Source organism: Aegilops tauschii, chromosome 2, assembly GCF_002575655.3.
Source record: "Aegilops tauschii subsp. strangulata cultivar AL8/78 chromosome 2, Aet v6.0, whole genome shotgun sequence".
Taxonomy (NCBI): domain Eukaryota; kingdom Viridiplantae; phylum Streptophyta; class Magnoliopsida; order Poales; family Poaceae; genus Aegilops; species Aegilops tauschii.
In genome coordinates, this window is record NC_053036.3 from 114188442 (window position 1) to 114208671 (window position 20230).

A 20230-nucleotide genomic window follows, 5' to 3' on the forward strand; every position below is an offset into this window, starting at 1 on the left:
GCATGGTTATTGCCGTAGAATGGATATAGGTCACCGTTGCTAACGGAGATCATGACAACCCTCCGAGTTCGAAGATCCTTCACAAGAAAACCGCAAGGGTAAAATTCAACTGAGCCTGAATTGTCTTTAGTAAAACGACGAACAGAAATTAAGCTAGTGACAACATGAGGAGAAACGAGAACGTCGGTAAGGCGAAAATCATTGGGAGGAAGAGAGGTGGAGCCAGTAGCCGTGACAGGTAAGTGGTGCCCATTGCCAACCAATATGCTAGAAGGAACGTGCTTTAAAGAATAACTAGACCAGGTGAGGTTACCTTGGTTGCCGGTGACATGAGATGACGCGCCGCTGTCGAAGTACCACTCGGGCGCGGGAGCGGAGGGGAAACCACCATTGCTATAGGCGGCGTTGAGCATGGCCGCGTGTTCCCATGACGAGGGAGGGTGCTGGTGGAACGGAGCGGCCGGCGCCGGCGTTGCGGGAAGGAGCGGATAAGCCTGCGCATGACATCCAGGGCGCGGACCAAGAACGCCGGCCGCATTCGGCAGGATCCAGCCGGAGCGAGGGTAGGGGATCGCCATCCCGTAGGGCGAGAAGTAGCCAGTGAAGGGCGACGCCAGGGGAGGAGCGGCGTGGCCGCGTCCAATGTTGTCGCCGCGCCCACAACCGCGGCCACGGCCACGGCTACCACGGTCACCACCGTCGTGGTCACCGCGTCCACGGCCAGGGTGCAGGAGCGGCTGTGGAGGAGCGACCGGAGCACCGGTGGAGGAGTGATCCGTATGATCCGTCGGGGCACGGCCGCCCGTGCTGGAGCCGGCACCAGAGGCACCGCCACCCGTTAGCGCGAACGCGGAGGCGCTCTCTTCGGCCGCGCGATGCTCCTGGGATTCCTCGGCCAGGACGATCCAAGAGAGACGGTGTCGAAGGGCAGGTCCTGGTCACCAAGGATGACCCGGATCGTGTAGAGCCGCTTGTCGAGGCCGTGGAGGAATTGGGTGGTGAGATCCACCTCGGTGACGGCGCGGTCGATGTCGGCGAGGGCGTCGGTGAGGAGCTTCATCCGGCGAGCGTACTCGGAGACGGACAGATCGCCCTGCTTGAGGTTGCGGTACTTGCGGTTGAGCATCATGAAACGAGCGGCGCGATTGGCAAGGAAGTAGTCGCAGATCTTGTTCCAGAGGGCGAAGGTGGTCGTGGCGCCGACGACGTGATCACACATGGTGTCCGGAAGTGTGGCGTAGATCCAGAGAACGACGTGAGCATCGAGCTGGAGGTAGATGGTGGAAGCATTTGGTGGCGGCGGATGTTCGATGAGGTAGGAGACGCCGTAGCGGACAAGAACCATGAGGAAGAAGGTCTTCTATTTGTGATAGTTGTGATCTGCGGGGTTGAGAAGGAACTTCATGTGGTTGGTGATATGGTCCTGGAAGATGGGAAGGCGGGGAGCGGGCGCCGTAGGAGCAGGGGGAACGCCGGCGTTGAACAGGGGGGGGCAAACTGGGTGCCGGAGGCGGGGGAGGTGCCGTTGAGGAGAGAGGGGGAGGTGCCGAAGACGAACGGCGGGGAGGAGGCAGTGGAGGAGGCCGCGGCAGGCGCCGTCGAAGAGGACGAGAGATCGCCGGGGGAGGTGGCAGAGCTCGTGGCGGCGGCGGTGGAGGAGGAGGTCGCGGCCATGGGGCGCCTGGTGACTGATACCAAGTTGCAGAGATTGTTTCTGTATTCACTGAATCAATAGACACTAGTGCAGAACCGGGCTTTAGCGCCGGTTCGTAAGGGCCTTTAGTGCCGGTTCTGCAACCGGCACTAAAGAGTGGAGACTAAAGGCCCCCCTTTAGTACCGGTTCGGCACGAACCGGCGCTAACGTGCCACCACGTGGCACGAGCCAGGCGAGGGTGCGTGTAGGACATTAGTACCGGTTGGTAACACCAACCGGTACTAAATGTTTGGGTGTGTTTTGGTTTTAATTTTTATTTTTCCTTTAGTTTTGTGTTTTCAATTTAATTTATTGATTGTTTTACATTATAATGAGTTGTTAAATCATTAGGTGAAAGTACCGCAGATTAGTTTCGACTGGATGCATGTGGATCCTAGCTAAGTGATCAAGTATATGCCATATCCTTAGATCACTAAGTGATCAAGTAATATGGATATGGCATATACTTGATCACTTAGCTAGGATCCATCCATTTGAAACTAATATGCGGTTTCTTTCATAAATGATATAATAACTCATCATCATCATCATCATATTAATATAAAAACTCTTGCATCATATCATCACCAACAACAGTATATACTAGCTAGCAAAGATATCATCGAGTTCAACATGGTCATGATATTATAAGCATTCATAACACCACAAAAGCAAATCACTCTTTGAGATTAAGTTCAGGACGAAGAACATGGACACGCATGAGAGGACAACAAGTACTAAGAGCACGATAACTAGCTAAATCACTCCTGCTGCTCTCTCTCAGGTAAAATAGCATAGAACATGTATAGCTCTCCTGATTCATCATATTGGAGCATGCAGATGAACCTGTCTCCTAATCGTGGGCTGCGCTTCTGATTGCTGCCCCTAGTACTTCTCTGCGATCGTTAACAATTTTGCTCCAATCTTTCACTATTAAGCATTCATCGCTTTCAGAAATCCTGAATGCACTCATGTGCACTGTAGGATATCTTGGCCATAAGCTAACAATTGACATGCGACCTTTAGTCTCGATCCAGTGAGGCACAACTGTCATCGGGAGTCCCTGTTGAAGAACATCGTATAGTAATTAATATACTTAGCAATGAAAGTTTAGCTTGAAAAATAATGTATGCAAAAGATGCACTGAGGACTAATAGTAAAAATCTTACCATATTTCCTAAATACATGTGACCGTAGTTCAATACGATCACTATTGGTCGCACGTTTTGAGTACTAAGATTTTCAAATTCAGGAAAATGATTTCTCTTAATAGCATCAAGATCCTCAAGCCATGAAACATAATGACTTATCTTCTCGCAGTTTAGTTCAGCTCCGGGACAGTAGTAGGTCCTGTCTACCAAGCGCCGGACATGTTTGCTTGAATGGAAATAAGCTGTCAATAGAAATTAGTTGTCAACTATTTTTGAATAAACAATATCAAAGACATAAATATGGTTGAGAAACTCACATAATGGTAGAACTGGAGACGTCTGCACATCGACCCAGATGTCTCTATTACCTTCAATATCATCTTCCGGACGAATATCAAAGGTGATAACCATATCAGGCTCAAATCCATAAGCCTTGCATAGTGCTTGCCAAGTTTTGCATTCAAAGGTGTACGTGTCTGCATTGTATAATTTGACGTTGAAAGTATAACCATGCTTGGTCTTCAGGTAAACTCTCTTTACCTCCATATTTTCCATAGCACTGAAACCTATCTTATCCAAGACAAAAATTCTTGCATGGCAGGGGATGCGCTAGTAGAATAGTGAAAATTTAAAATTATAAGTTGAAGCAAATGAAGCATATATAAGTCATGCTTAATTACGAAAAAAGACTTGTCGTTGTGACTTACTTTATCCACTTCGAAGGTCTCATCCAGCTTGATGCTGAAGCGCCTATCATCAACAAGGAAATTTCTGTCGCACATGCCGCGCTGGTGTTCACAGAATTCACACTTAATGAAATCTTTTTCGTCGTCAGACGATATTTCCTATGTTCATATAGGTGAAACATTAAACACTTACTAGTTCTATTAATTCAACTAATTCAACTACTTCTATTAGTTCAACTAGTTCTATTAATTCAACTAAGCATTTAATAAAAATAAACTTGTTCTATTAATTTTCTTACTAAAATAAAGTAGCTAGTTCTATATAGTAATATTTTAATTAGATCATCAAATCTCAGATATCTAAATTTTCTTACTAAAAATAAACTAGTTCTATTAATTCAACTAAGAATTTACTAAAAATAAACTAGTTCTATTAATTTTCTTACTAAAATATATAAAGTAGCTATATATATAGTAATATTTTAATTAGATCATCAAATCTCATATACCTAAATTTTCTTACTAAAAATAAACTAGTTCTACTAATTCAACTAGTTCAACTAAGCATTTACTAAAAATAAACTAGTTATATTAATTCAACTAGTTCAAATAATCTCATATACCTAAATTTTCTTACTAAAAATAAACTTGTTCTATTAATTTTCATACTAAAAATAAACTAGTTATATTAATTCAACTAGTTCAAATCTCATATATATACCTAATTAATATCTAGCTAATTCATCTAAAATTGACATTAATATTTAACATCTTTTCCATATAATTCATCTAACATTAACATTCTAACATTCTTATCTACGTAATTTATCTAACATTAATCTAAACAACAGAAAACAGAAAATAAGTAAAAACAATATGTGTGTGTGTACGAGCGGGGGGCGGCGGCGTACGGGCGGCGGCGCGAGACGGCGATGCGACGGGGACGGCGCGACGACGAGCGGCGGGCCGGGGCCGACGGCGCGATCGAGACGGCGACGTAGTACGGGGCGGCGGCGACGGGCGGCGGGGGCGACGGCGGTGACGGCGACGACGGATGGCGGGGGCGACGGCGGTGACGGCGACGACGGGCGGCGGGGGCGACGGCGGCGGCGATGTCGCGCGAAGTAGTTGGAGAAGAAGTGGTGGTCGATGAAACTGAATTTTTCGTAAGTGCCATATATATAGGAGGGGCCTTTAGTACCGGTTGGAGCCACCAACCGGTACTAAAGGCCAATTTTCGCCAGGCCAAGGGGTGGGAAACTGCCCCTTTAGTACCGGTTCGTGGCTCCAACCGGTACTAAAGCCCCCCCCCCTTTAGTACCGGTTGGAGCCACGACCCGGTACTAAAGGGGTGCACTGGCGCAGGAGCGGTGCGGGCAAGTTTAGTCCCACCTCGCTAGCCGAGGGGCGCCCGCACCAGTTTAAAAGCCCCGGCGCGGCTGCTGTCTCGAACTCCTCTCTATAGCAGGCTTCTGGGCCTAACTTCGGCGCGCTGTCCTGTGAGCCTGCTGGCCCTTCTGGGCCTGTATTTGCAAACCCTAGGTCTGGCAGGCCCACTGGACAGCGGCCCAACAATTTTTTATATAATTTTCTTTTATTTATTTCTGAGTAGTTTTTTTGCTGTATTTAGTTTCTTTGTGAATATAAAAAAAATTATATAGTTTTTTTCTTTTTTGCATTATTTATTTTCTGCTATTTATTTTTGAGTGATTTTTTTATATAGTTTTTGTCTTTTCTATTTTATTTATTTTCTGTTTTGTCTTTTGCACATGCTATGTGGGTGAAATGATGATACCATGCCAAGTTTCGACATTTTCAGAGTTCATTTTGTAGTGATTTTCAATTTCACGGTCATTTAGCTCTCTAAACAAATCGGTAAATGACTGAAAAATAGCAAATGATGTTAGAAAGTGTTGAAAATTGATGACGTCGCTTTGAATGGTGCGTACGGAACGCAAAAAAAGTCTGGAGTTGTAATAAGTTTAAAAAAATGAAGTGCCAGTGTAACAGATGAGTTCTCGTCCAAAACCCTGATACTCCGAAAGAGATTGTCCAGTTTGTACACGAAGTGCGTCCAGTTTTTGCCGTAACCCTCTCTACTCTTTTGCCATGCTATATGGGTGAAATGATAATACCATGCCAAGTTTCGACATTTTCAAAGTTCATTTTGTAGTGATTTTCAATTTCACGGTCATTTAGCTCTCTAAACAAATCGGTAAATGACTAAAAAATAGCAAATGATGTCAGAAAGTTTTGAAAATTGATGACGTCGCTTTGAATGGTGTGTACGGAACGCAAAAAAGTTTGGAGTTGTAATAAGTTTAAAAAAATGAAGTGCCCATGTAGCAGATGAGTTCTCGTCAGAAACCCTGATACGTCGAAAGAGATTGTCCAGTTTGTACACGAAGTGCGTCCAGTTTTTGCCGTAACCCTCTCTACTCTTTTGCACATGCTATGTGGGTGAAATGATGATACCATGCCAAGTTTCGACATTTTCAGAGTTCATTTTATAGTGATTTTCAATTTCACGGTCATTTAGCTCTCTAAACAAATCGGTAAATGACTGAAAATAGCAAATGATGTCAGAAAGTGTTGAAAATTGATGACGTCGCTTTGAATGGTGCGTACGGAACGCAAAAAAAATCTGGAGTTGTAATAAGTTTAAAAAAATGAAGTGCCACTGTAACAGATGAGTTCTCGTCCGAAACCCTGATACTCCGAAAGAGATTGTCCAGTTTGTACACGAAGTGCGTCCAGTTTTTGCCGTAACCCTCTCTACTGTTTTGTACATGCTGGGTGAAATGATGATACCATGCCAAGTTTCGACATTTTCAGAGTTCATTTTGTAGTGATTTTCAATTTCACGGTCATTTAGCTCTCTAAACAAATCGGTAAATGACTAAAAACTAGCAAATGATGTCAGAAAGTTTTGAAAATTGATGACGTCGCTTTGAATGTTGTGTACGAAACGCAAAAAAGTCTGGAGTTGTAATAAGTTTAAAAAAATGAGGTGCCCATGTAACAGATGAGTTCTCGTTAGAAACCCTGATACTTCGAAAGAGATTGTCCAGTTTGTACACGAAGTGCGTCCAGTTTTTGCCGTAACACAAAAAGTCCGGAGTTGTAATAAGTTATTAAAGATAAAAAAGAGGCACAATGCTCATTAATTAGCTTCAAGCCTTTCGGAATAGTGCAAACTGCACTGCACATAGCTCCGTGCAGTCTACACTATTCCTCAAGGCTTAAAGCTAAGCAACGTGCAGATGAGCATTGCGCCTTTCCTTCATCGTCTCTGCACTCAGGGCTTATAAACCGCTCCTAGTGCCTCTCTCTTCGCGAGGTGGGACTAAAAAACAGCTTACTAAGAAACTATAGTACCGGTTCATGGCACGAACTGGTACTAAAGGTGCCCGTGGAGCCCCAGCCTGACCACAGCCTGACGCAGCCTCATTAGTACCGGTTCGTGACACGAATCGGTACTAAAGGTTGCTCACGAACCGGTACTAATGATCTCCGCCCGCCTAGCCGTTGGAACCGACACTAATGGACACATTAGTGCCGGCTCAAAATCAAACCGGCACTAATGTGCTTCACATTTGACCCTTTTTCTACTAATGAGAGTTACAATGTACATACATATACCCCGCAGGGAGAGAGCAAGCGCTTCTGGAAAAGAGGCACGCTGGCCACAAGCGTTGCTAGATCCTAATATCTACTCCCTCCCTTTCTAAATATAAGTCTTTCTAGAGATTCCAACAAATGACTACATACGGAGCAAAATAAGTGAATCTACACTCTAAAATATGTCTACATGCATCTGTATGTTATAGTTCATTTGAAATGTCTAAAAAGACTTATATTTAGGAACGGAGGGAGTAGGAGAAGACTCAGTTTATAGACTCAACATTACACATACACAAGTGACCGTTTAACATAGTATACTTCCATGCCATGTGGCAGACCAACAATTGGTTTTTGTGTTTAACTGATTCCCTCAAGGAACGTTAGCCGAGACGAAAAGTCTGTTTCCATTTGTCATCGATGACGTCACGACGATCGCCCTTTCATCTCATCGGACGATCTATTAGCATATAGGAGTATTATTATAGTGCTACGAATAAAGTGGGCGTCCAGGTTCACTCCGTGTCTGCCTGCTTGAAGCTGTAGAGCAGAGCTGAGAAGGTTCGGTGTCAGATTGGAGTTGAGTCATGGGAAGGATCGACCCAAGTTAAAACACAATCCCCACCTGAACACCAAGTCGTCGTCGTTGCCCTGCGCCCCTATAAATCTCTTCTTCGTCTTCATCGTCTCCATATCAGACCATCCTACAGGCCTCTCTCTCTCCCTTGCTGTCTCACACACACATTCCAAAGGGAAACATACGCTCCAAAAATCCACACCACCGATCAGGAGTTGAAGAAATCGTTGCCAACATGGTCGGCGCCGGAACCAACACCGCCATGGGTCCCCGGAAGCCGCGGGTGGTGCTCTACCCGTCGCCGGGCATGGGGCATCTGGTCTCCATGATCGAGCTCGGCAAGCTCTTCGCGGCTCGTGGACTGGCCGTCACCGTCGCCCTCGTCGACTCGCCGCACGACACCAGCGCCACGGGTCCTTTCCTCGCCGGCGTCTCCGCGGCCAACCCCTCCATCTCTTTCCACCGTCTACCACAAGTCAAGCTCCTCGGGTCTGAGCCGCCGGAGATGCTAACCTTCGAGGTTGTCCGCCTCTCCAACACGCACCTCCGTGACTTCCTCGCCGGCGACACCCCTGCCGTCATCGTGCTGGACTTCTTCTGCAGCGTCGCCATCGACGTGGCCACGGAGCTCGGCATCCCCGCCTACTTCTTCTGCACCTCTGGAGCCCAGATCCTGGCTTTCTTCTTGCACCTCGCGGTTCTGCACGGCAAGAGCACGAGGAGCTTCGGGGAAATGGGCCAGGAACTTGTGCACTCTCCGGGAATCACCTCGTTCCCGGCGACGCACGTCATTCAGCGGCTTATGGATCGTGACAGCGCGCCCTACAAAGCATTTCTAAACATGAGCACCAACCTGTTCCGGTCCCAGGGCATCATCGTCAATACCTTCCGCTTGCTGGAGCCGCGTGCCATGGACACCATCGTTGCCGGACTCTGTGCACCGTCCGGACTCCGGACGCCCCCGGTCTACTGTATTGGGCCACTGATCAAGTCGGAGGAGGTGGATGTGAAGCGCGGTGACGAGAGTCTCGCGTGGCTGGACACGCAGCCCAAGGGCAGCGTGGTCTTCCTCTCCTTTGGCAGCCTTGGCCGGTTCAGCGCCAAGCAGACGAGGAAGGTGGCCGCCGGGTTGGAAGCCAGTGGACAGAGGTTCCTGTGGGTGGTGCGGAGCCCGCCAAGCGCCTACTCGTCGAAGAACTCCGAGAAGCCGCCTGAGCCGGACTTGGATGCTCTCCTCCCGCAGGGTTTCCTTGAAAGGACCCGGGGCAGGGGCCTCGTCGTGAAGTCATGGGCGCCGCAACGCGACGTGCTGGCACACGATGCGGTTGGTTGTTTTGTGACAGACTGTGGGTGAAACTCAGTGCTCGAATCGGTCATGGCAGGCGTGCCGATGTTAGCGTGGTCGTTGTACGCGGAGCAACTAATGAACGCGGTGTTCCTAGAGAAAGAGATGGAGCTGGCCGTCACGATGGAAGGATATGACAAGGAGGTGGTAGAGGCTGAGGAGGTTGCTAAGAAGGTCAGGTGGATGATGGACTCCGACGATGGGAGGGTCCTCCGAGAGCGGACTTTGGTGGTGATGAGGCAGGCGAAAGAGGCTCTACTCAAGGGTGGGGAATCAGAGACGACGTTGACGGGGCTGGTGGACGCGTGGATTCGTGCTTGACGTTTTGAATTGACCGTGAGTATAATCGTGTAAGCAGTGAGCGTGAAGTCGACGTGTGATTTTAGTTTCATCATTTTTCCTTTGACTTGTGGTTTCATTCTTTATGAACATGTACTTCCTATAGACAGTATATAGAAAAAAAAATCCATATGAGACAATCAAAACTTTTTCTTTGCGGAGGCACAAGACAATCAGAACTTGCTCATGTGCTTACACATAACCTTTTAAAAAATTGGTTTGAAATATCACTATCAATTTGCGTTTGTTACAAATTTACCACTACCGTCGGTTGACCAACCATTGACTGCGAAGCAGACAAAAATGTGTTAGATTTTCCTCACATTGTCCACTCACAGTCGATTGCATCCGTTGTGGTGCTAGTGCTACGCAAGAAACCTCCATCTTTTGACTTTTTTTAAATGGTCATGCGGGGGGAAGACTCCCCACCTGGATATATTTCAAAAGAGGCAGTAACTCAGAGCTTTACATATTGCGAGAAGAGAGGAAATCATGCCACAGACCGGCGTGTCCTCGTAGTGTCTCAGTCTTAAGACGATGAGACCAAATAATTAAATCATCTAGAATTGTAGCTAGAGTTTGGTTTGCATCGTTTCAAGGTTCTGGAACACTTTCTTATTCCTGGCATCCAAAATCTTCCACAAAATGAGGAGCAGCACAAAGGGCCGAACTGTGGCGGGCAGCGTCGGCGGGAGCATGGTGGAGAAGAGGTCAACAATGGGCGTTACATGCGGTCGGAGACCAACCAACTGCCAAATCTTGCGAGCAGCCGGGCAAGAGAAGAAGAGGTGGTCACGATCCTCCACCGAGTTGTTACACCGAGGGCACATGTCCGAGTCCAAGATGGTTTTCTTGCGCGGATTCTGTTGAGTGTTCAAACGATCATGGTAGAACAACCAACCAAATATCATAACTTTTTTTGGGACTCTTGAGTCCCAAATAGCTGTGAGCGTCGGATCAGCAAGCTAGCTAGAGAGCGCTGCATAGGCTCCTCGGGTGGAGAAGGCATCACCATTAAGCAGCCGCCTAGAGTCTAGCACCTGAGAGGGGAGAACATCCTGCAACAAAGAAATCAGAGAGGAAAGCTCTGCGAACGCAGTAGAGGTTAAACGACTACGAGGAGCAAGTTCGATCCCATCCTGTAAAATGGTGGCTACTAAGGCATTTTGGTCAGTATGGTGGGAGAAAAGAGCTGGGAAGACTATAGCCAGAGGTTCTGGCTTTAGCCATCGATCTAACCAGAAAAAGGTGGAGTGTCCATTGCCTACAGTGCAATGGGGAATCTCTCTCACACTCTGTAAATGTTTAAAAATGGTCTTGGCAAGGAAGGAGCTGTTCTTGCCAAGCCCTATGTGGAGAGGTGAGTGATGGAGGACCCAATCCTTCCAAGGTAAGTTATTCGCATGAAGGAATTTGTAAGCAAATTTCAGCAGTAGACAAAAAAATTGTGCACGTAAGTTCTTTACACCTAGACCTCCTGCAACTCGGGGAGTACAGACCTTGTCCCAAGCAACCAAGCATTTTTCTCCAGAGCAAGTCTCATCGTTAGACCAGAAAAAGGTGCGTCTACGTTTGCCGATTGCCTCTAAAACCTTGGCAGGGAGAGAAAAACAAAGTATAAAGTACGTGGGCAAGCTGTCTAGGACGACAAATAGAAGGACAAGTTTGCCTCCGCGAGAAAGAAGCAAAGCACACCAGCCCGAGAGATAGATATTGCAACGGTCGATAACAGGTTGGAAAGCCGACGAAGGTAACTTATGAGGTGAGAGAGGTAGGCCGAGGTATGTTTGCAGAAACGAGGCAATGTCGGTGGCTAGGTCAGCATCCAAATTAGCGGCCTCAACAGGGCCAACATTTAGGGGAATGAAGGTCGTCTTTGTGAAGTTGATTTGGAGTCCAGTTGCCGCAGCAAAATTATCTAGGATATATTTTAAGTGTTGTGCGGCCTCCGGAGTAGCTTTGACTATTATGAGGGTATCACCGGCATACTGCAAGACAGGGCAGGGGAGTTGAGGGCTAAGGGGGTGAAACAAGAGACCATCTTTGTTAGCTTTAACAATCATTTGTTGCAGGATATCCGCAATGATGATAAAGAGATAGGGGGAAAGCGTGTCACCTTGGAGAAGGCCATTCTTGCATTGGATCCACCTACCAGGAACTCCGTTGAACATAACGGGAGTGGATCCAGTAGCAAGGAGAGCTTCGATCCAATCACACCAGCGATCGGGGAAACCCCTAATCTTCAGAGTGTGGAGAAGCAAGGTCCAACAGACAGAGTCGAAAGCCTTACGAAAATCGAGTTTGATCACGAGAGTGGAAGCTTTGCATTTGGCACAACAGTGTAGAATATCGGCAGCGTAGAGGAAATTTTCGGAGATATTGCGCCCAGAGATAAACCCAAGTTGATCAGCATGGAGCAAGAGAGGTATAAGAGGTTTTAGACGGTTGGTCAGAAGTTTTGCGATACCTTTAATCGGGCAGTTCTGCAGGGAGATGGGTCGAAAATCCGCAGGGATCGAGCCTCATTGCTCTTAGGGAGTAGAATAATCAGGGCCCGGTTCATGGAGGAGATGTCACAGTTAAGTGAGTGGAAGTCTAAGAAGAAGTCTTTATTCTTTCCCTTTAGAGTGTGCCAAAATTTCCGATAAAAGTCCAGACCAAACCCATTCGGGCCCGGGCTAGCATATTGGTTCATGGAGAGGAAGGCGTGCAAGATCTCATCGTCCGTAAAGGGGGCATCCAAGTACTGAAGTTGGGGAGTGGGAGAGGGGTAGAGGTCATGAAGGGAGAAGGACCAACTTGGTTGAAAGGCAGTGCCTAGAAGAGAGGCTAGAAGTCCGATAAAGATGTTAGATTTGGCGTCACACGAGAATAATTCTGAACCATTTGAGACCAGGACATTGATTTTGTTATTACGAAGGCGAGCGGAGGCATGAAAATAACGTGAGTTTTCATCGCCTTCCAAAGCAATACCAGCTTTTCCTCTCTGCATCCAATAGAGCGCCTTCTCTCTAAGAGAACTCAGATGACAACCCGACGGAGGGCAAGTTCGAGCGTGGAGAGGAAGTGGCCTTCTTTGATTAGATCCAGGATGGAGATAGCGGTTTTACAATTACGTTCACGAGTGAGAAGGGGGATCGCGAGGCGTCTCCATTTTTTTAATCAACGCGCGAACATTTTAGGGCAGTGACCAAAGAGAGCGCGTGGTTCGAGCGCAGTTGTGCCCCCGCCCAAGCATGAGCGATAACCGATCGACAATACGGCCTTAAGGCCCACCTTGCTTCAAAGCGAAAAAGCGCGGGATGCGGGATATTAATATCAATCGAGATGAGGAGGGGGACATGATCAGAGACAAAGCGGGTTAGAGAGGCAATAGTGGTGTTAGGGAAGAGGAGATCCCAGTCAACGTTGACGAAGACTCTATCAATTTTCTCAAGAATGGGTTGGTCCCTCTTACTAGACCACGTAAAGCGGCGATCCAGGAGAGGGAGCTCGATGAGAGCATTGTAGTGAATGAAGGCGTTAACATATTAAATTTGGATTGGTGAAAAATTGGAGTGTTTTTGTCAGACGCATGGCGAAGGAGGTTGAAATCCCCTAAAATAAACCATGGGGTGGCCGGCGAGGGCGCGAAGCTAGCAAGCTCCTGGAGGAAGAGATGTTTAGGGCGTGGTCAGTGGGGGCGTAGATGTTTGTAACTACAAGTTGTTGAGGGGAGGCGAGGCAATAGACTATGGACGTTTGAGAGTAGGCACCGAAGTTTGTAGACATAATAGTAAAGTGGGAGGAGGAGAAGGCAGAGAGCATACCACTTGCCGAGCCAATGGCTGGTAAAGTGTGCAGCAGGTTTAGATGGTGAGGGTGAAACATTTTTTGTTTGAAAGCATCGAAGGTGAAGAGTTTGGTTTCCTGCAGAAAACATGCATGGGGGTGCATGGTAGAAGTTCAGATAGCAGAACACTTCTGAGGTTGACCGAGGCTACGCACATTCCAAGAACAGAAATTGAACTTAAGCTTGTTCATGACATACAATAAAGGCGCCAGTAACAAACTAAGGGAAGTTGAGCAAGAAAATTAAACAACGTGTGCCTTACAAAAGGATCAATAGAGCTGGAACCTAAACAACGACGAAACCTAACACAGGACGAAGGCAACACATGATCAAAATCATTCCCATATGGGCAGGTAAGGCCTAAACAGAGTGAGACGAGGCAGCCGTGGCGAGCGGCCGGCGTCGAGGGGCAGCAGATGGCGATCATGGAGCAGGGGAGGACACCTTCGCAACCTCTCCTGGCTCAACACGGCAAAGGGCTGCGATCTTGGCAAGAGCAACAGCGTCATGAGCTGGCTCCTCCGGCACACTGGCAAGGCCTGAGACCTGAAGGGCATCAAAAAGGGAAGAGGATGCCAGCTACAGGTCGAAGCACCGGGCTTTAGCGCAGATGGCTTTGGTGGTCATGTCAACGAAGGTTTTCGCTTCCTTCTCTGCCAGGCGGCAGCTGCGATGAAGCTTTTTTGCGTCGGTGGCCCGCTTCTCAGCGCCATGGATCCGGTGCAAGTTGGCCTCGTGAGGGACGTCACCAAGCGAAACCGAAGCAAGGACTGGAGTAGCAGAGAGGCTATCAGAAACGTCACAAACAAAGGAAGAAGATGGAAAGCAGGTTTCAGCCATGGCATTACCAGACTTGACGGAGGGCTCGACATCGGAGATAGCTAGGGAAGAGAAGTGGTTAGAGACCTCCACAGAAGAAGATCAGGTGTCGGGGTTGTTTTCAGCTACAGCGTGGCCGTCGCTGTCGTCGGAGACACAATGGCGTTGGCGGCATCAGTACCAAAGATGTGCAGGCCGCCAGCATGAGGCGCGTTGTCGTGCAGGCTTGGAGCAGGTGAGCCGTTGTGTGGCGAATGCGGCGGCATGAAGTCAGAGGCATGGGGGCCAGGGCACGGGCCGGAGTGGCCACAGTTCCACCTCCACGCACCATGAACGTGAGGGGCACCATCGTTGTCGTTGCCGTTATCACCGTCGAGAGGGACCGTGAGGTCCTCGTACATGGCCCGGGTTTTGACCTTCCGTAGAGTGACGTCAATGATCTGGTTAGGGGGGAGGTGGAGAATGCAGCCGGCGGGGATGACGTAGTCTGCCTCCACACGGAGGAAGGCACGCACCGCTGTGAATTCGCCGGCATTGAAGCAGCTCTGGTCCACGCAGCAAAGCACCCGAAAGTGGCCAAACACAAAGTTCGCCCCCTGAGTATGCCACGGCTTGAGCGGGTAGCTCTTTGCCTCGATCTCCACCAGGCGGTCGTAGCGGGTGGTGGCGCGGTTGTCCGTCTCTTCGGGACGGAGAAGGCACTACAAAAAAATGCACTTCCGCGATGATACGTGTTTGTCACAGTAGGTCACGTTTTCTGTCATGCATGTACATCCATGACAATTTTATTACAGAATCAAGATAGTCATACCTGTGCTCTCGTAGAAGTGTTCCATGACATTACCAGAATTATCATCACGGAAGTGTCCACTTCCATGACGATAAATCGCGTGTCACAGAAGTGCTTTCGTCAAGGGTGATCGACACGTTGCATCCACCGTAACGGGTCGCCGTTAAGCTATCGGGTTCCGGTTTGGATCTGATAACCCGTTAACAGCCCAGACCAATGGGAATTTTCCACGTGTAAAATTCCCATTGGCCGAAGGAAACACGTGTTGGCTCACCGTTGGGACAGATGTCATCCACTCATTGGACAGGAGGCGCCTATGATAGGTCGACACGTGGCACGGCCCAACAGTGGCCCATTCCGGTGAAAAGGTCGGCCCATTTGACTTGGTCAAAAGGTAATGAGCCGGCCCATGGAAAGCCTGTTAACGGTCTGTTCGCATATAGTCCATTTACAGCCCGCTAACTCACGGCCCGTTACGGCCTATCGGAATTAAGCCCAGTAGCTTCATTTGGGCTGTCCATTATGATTCCAACCCGTTGTAACTTCCGACCCATGTATGGCCCATGATGTCTTTCGGCCCATATGAGGCCCTTTGTTACTCTTGGCCCATTAACGGCCTATGGTGAAACTGGCCCGTAATGAAAACTGCACCCGCTTTATACCCATTAACGTCCCATTGTTCCATTGGGCCGTTTCCAACCCGTGTTATCTTTCGGCCTTCTCAGGGCCCATTTATTCTTGGGCTCATTTCCAACATTCGGTTACTTACGGCCTGTTACTGGCCTTTTATGCTTGTGGGCCAAATTCAGCCCGTTGTTACAGTCGGCCCGTTTGCGGACCGTTAATCCGTTGGGCCGTTTTCATAATACGGCCGATTAATGACGACCCGTTATGGTCGGCCCATGAACAGATGGTTCCAACTCTAGCCCATTTACGGCCCATAATGTGGTATGTTTTTGGCCCATGTTTGGACGATCGATCATACGACCCGTAGAAGGCCCATTGATGCTACGGCCCGTAGAAGGCCCATTGTTTCTATGTCCCGTAGAAGGCCCATTGTTTCTATGGCCCGTAGGAGGCCCAGGGTCACTACAGTAAATATGTAGCCCATGGTTATTGTGACATAGTTTTAAAAAATAGGTTATTGCGGCCACTAGCAAACCACGAAAAAAGAACTACATTGACTACAAGCAAACAAATAAACAAGACAACAAGGAAATAAATAAGCAAGCAACACGCTAGGCTATCACGACTATTACACATATTACATCCACTGGGCATCAAAGTTCACCACCAGTGCAAATATAGGGAAGAAAGCAGCATATCACATACACTAGTTGTCAAAGTTGGCGACCAGTGCAAATAAACGCCGCAGCAAAACAAGTCCAGAACTGAAACCACTTCAGAAGAGCTCAAGAAACAATATCCTGGGTACCCATAATGCTGGCAAGATGCTTAGCAAGCTTATTGACTTTCTCTTGTTTGGCGCTTAAATCCTTCAGTGCTTGCTGTTGCACTAGAAAGTATGCATCTGAATTCTGCAGGGAATTCTGCAGTCCTTCGGCGTCCTGCCGCAGAACATCTGATCGATGTCTTTCAACTTGAAGTTGAGACTCAAGAAGTCGAACTGATTCAGGCAGCGAGTTCGAAGAGCTGGTGCCAGCAGTAGTGGGCAGTAACTCGAACACTACATCAAGACAGGACTTTGGGGTTGTCTCAGTGTCTTCAATATAGTTTTTATCAGCTTTCTTGGAGATCAACAGGGATGTCTCACTATCTTGAACCTTATCTGCATTACTTCCTTTACCATTGCATAACGGGGTACTCTTCTCCAATATTTTATCCGCGTTCTAAAAGAGAAACAAACAAACACATCACAGGTTTACCATGTTGTATATGAAACTCATTTTGGTAAACCAGTTCAGTAGTAAGGTGGATAGGATAACAGCATGAAACAAACATATATCTATGTAGTATGGTCATTGTATGGTCTATATCATTCTCGTTTATGTTGCCAAATCAAGATAGAGACAGTTCAAATCATATCTATTTAAGACAAAGCAGCATAGACAGAATATAAGTGTGGGAAACTACACAGCAATAACAACACTTGTAATGTGCATGGCATGAGAACATAACTATTTATTCAATTGAAACTGGAATCAACATAGAGCAAGTTACAACAGCAAACACATTAAAGAAACAGGTTTAAAACATACCTGTTGCGCCATTGGATTTTCAATTGCATCATTCAAATTTGAAATTAGTTGGTATGAGTAAATACAGTGATGCAAGAGCAAAGGAGTATGAACCATAGCTACAGAACCTGACCTGAGAACAATTCTTCTTCTGCTTTAAGCGTTGACTTGGGGTTCGGAGTGGTGGTCCTTGTGCTTTGGGCACTACAGTTGCCTTACTAACTGCTCGTGTTTGGGTGCTCTGTTGTGGAGATGGTGCTGTGTCAACTGGAACTGGGTTACTATCTGCTGGGGTTGGGGTTAGAAGGGGTGTAGCTGGTTCTCTGTCCAACTAGGTAGGGGTACAATCTGCGTGAGTCTGGGTTATGTGTGGTGGGGATGGTTCTTGGGCAAGTACAACCGTGGTTCTATCTGCATCGACGGGTAGCATGATCTTTTCTGAAGACCGTGTTTTTACTCGCACAGATACTGCCATCACCCCCTCCAATTGAAATGGCTAATAAACAAGAAAAGTAATTGAATGTACAGACATTGTAAGATAGACAGATGCAATGGATAGTAGGGAAGAAAACAGGGCATGAAATAATTCACATTTATGTCGTCTAACCAAATAGAATAGCAGGACATAATTTCACATATATGATGGCTAATTAAACAGGATAGCATGACACAATTTCACATGTATGATAGCTAACTAAACAGGATAGAGTGACATACTTCAAAATATGATGACTATGTAAACATGATGACATGATATAACTATACGATGTGTCTATTAAAGTGGTTGGCATGCCATAAATCACAAACATGCTGTTGATGGACGGATAGAATGACATAATTCAAAATATGATGACTATGTAAACAGGATGAGATGATATAACTATATTATGTCTTTAGAAAATGGGTTGGCATGCCATAATTCCGATACATGATGTCTATGTAAACATCATGACATGATATAATTCAAATATATGATTTATATACTAAGCAAGTGAGCAGAGGGCAATCACATATATGATGTGTCAACTAAGGAGATGGCATTCAATATTGTGTATATGATGTAAAAACTAAGCATTGCAATACAACATATGCATGATATGAGTAATATAACCCTGCCAAGTTTGAGCATACACCTCAGGGGATAATAGGACTGGTCATCGGCCTCTGAATCCTCCTCTGAGGAGCTATCTGTAACCAGCAAGATATTTGCTTCAACAGGTAGCATTGTCTGCTCTGGAGACCTTGTTTTCACTCCAGATTTCTCCATCACCAACTCAAATGGCTGATGCACAGGAAGAGGAGTTGAATATACAAACATTGTCGACAAATGCAATGAGAAATTCAAAAAAAGGACGGCATGATATAATTCACATATATGACGCTTGGCTAAATAGCATGGCATTGCATAATTCACATATATAATGCCTTGCAACAAGATACCATTGCATAATTCACATATATAATGTCTTGCAACAAGATGGCATTGCATGATTCACATTTATGGTAATTAGACACTAAACAGGTGGCATTCACACAAAGCATGTCTAAACTAAGCAAATGACATAGCAATGCAAGATACCATACGCACGATATGAGCAACATAACCCTGCAAAGTTAGAGCATGCACCTTGGGGGGGGAGGGAATAGGACTGGTCATCTGCCTCGGAATCCTCCTCTAAGGAGCTATCTGTAACCAGCAAGACATGTGCTTCGTCAGTTAGCATTGTCTGCTCTGAAGACCTTGTTTCCACTCCAGATTTTTCCATGACCGTGCCGAATGGCTGATGCATAGGAAGAGTAATTGAATGTACTAAAATTGTTGACAAATTTAATACGTAATAAAAAAATGATGGCATGATATAGTTCACATATAAGATGATGGCTAACCAGGGTGGCATTGCAAAATTCACATATATGATGCCTGGCTAAACAAGATGGCATTGCATGATTCACATATAAGATAAAGAAACTAAACAGATGGCATTCACGCAAAGCATGTCTAAACTAAGCAGATGACATATATAAGGTAAGCAATGCAAGGCACCATATGCATGATATTACCAGCATCAGCATGCCAAGTTAGAGCGAAGACCTAGGGGGTAAATAGGAGTGGTCTTCTCCTTCTGAATCCCCCTCAGAATAGTTATCTTCCTCTTTATTACAATCCAAAATGGGTGGAGGGGGGCTGCCTTTGCATCCACCATGGAGCAACGTCTGCATGAAATTTTATTGCCACGCAAGGCTCGTCTCTTTTGCTCTACATGTTCAGTTCCATTGTGTACGATAACTGACATGCATATGAATAAAACATAGTGAGGTTATGTAAGGAGTGCATGCACAAATCCAGAGTGATGGTAGCAAACTGTGGATAGACCCAAAACCAATGATAGCAGGCAGATAATAGCTTTAGTTAAAAATACAGATAATGGCTCCTTTAATGTTTGTTTGAACCCAACATGAAACTCATAGTAGACACCCGAGATTAACCAGATAGTAGACAGATAGTACTGATTGCTGCCCCAATATGTACCCCGCAACCATTTAAAAACTCAAGTTTCAGCATTAGTTTGGGCCTGACTCAGAGTCTAATAGGTGAACACAACGATAAAGTAGCATGTCATCATATTAAACGATGCATAATGTAAGCAGACACGGAAGAGTGCGACCTCTCTTGCGGACCCGTGTAGTCCTCAAGGTCATCTGCTCAGTTGATGATGGTAATACAGTTGTCGTGGCTGCAGGCGGCGGGGAAGAAGATCTGAGGCGGCGAAAGACAGTCTGGAGAGTGGATCCCTGCTGTGGTGAATCCTTCCGTCATTGGAGCAGCTGAGCTGAGGTGGAACACAGCGCAGTAGGAGTGAGACAAACCACACATGGTTTTCTTTGACACATATCTGTAACAGAAGTAATTGTGTAAGGACTTGTTTGAAATTGAGGATTCTAACAATGCAGGGATATGAAATACACAGGAATAGGATAGGAATGCACGTTCAAAACAGAGAATTTAAAAACACAGGATTTCTACCAATCTGGGTGTTTGGTTCACAAGAATTGGAAGATCACAGGATGCAAAAAAACATGATGAGATTAAGTCACAAGAAAATGTACGGTTATAAAGCTATTATGCTACTATCTCTTAGTCTTGTGCTTCATGAATAGGAATTTGAAAAGGAGGACA

The 20230-nt window shown here is 46.5% G+C and overlaps 2 protein-coding genes across 2 annotated transcripts; one reads left to right on the forward strand and one right to left on the reverse strand.

Annotated features, from left to right (window-relative positions):
• Nucleotides 1–838: 838 nt before the first annotated feature.
• LOC141040801 (uncharacterized) lies at nucleotides 839–1345 on the reverse strand. Its single transcript, XM_073506920.1, has one exon. The coding sequence runs from the start codon at nucleotides 1343–1345 to the stop codon at nucleotides 839–841; it is 507 nt and encodes a 168-aa protein (XP_073363021.1).
• Nucleotides 1346–7458: 6113 nt separating this feature from the next.
• LOC109754181 (UDP-glycosyltransferase 1-like) lies at nucleotides 7459–9583 on the forward strand. Its single transcript, XM_040400949.3, has one exon. The coding sequence runs from the start codon at nucleotides 7965–7967 to the stop codon at nucleotides 9081–9083; it is 1119 nt and encodes a 372-aa protein (XP_040256883.1). The 5' UTR covers nucleotides 7459–7964; the 3' UTR covers nucleotides 9084–9583.
• The last annotated feature ends 10647 nt before the right edge of the window (nucleotides 9584–20230 follow it).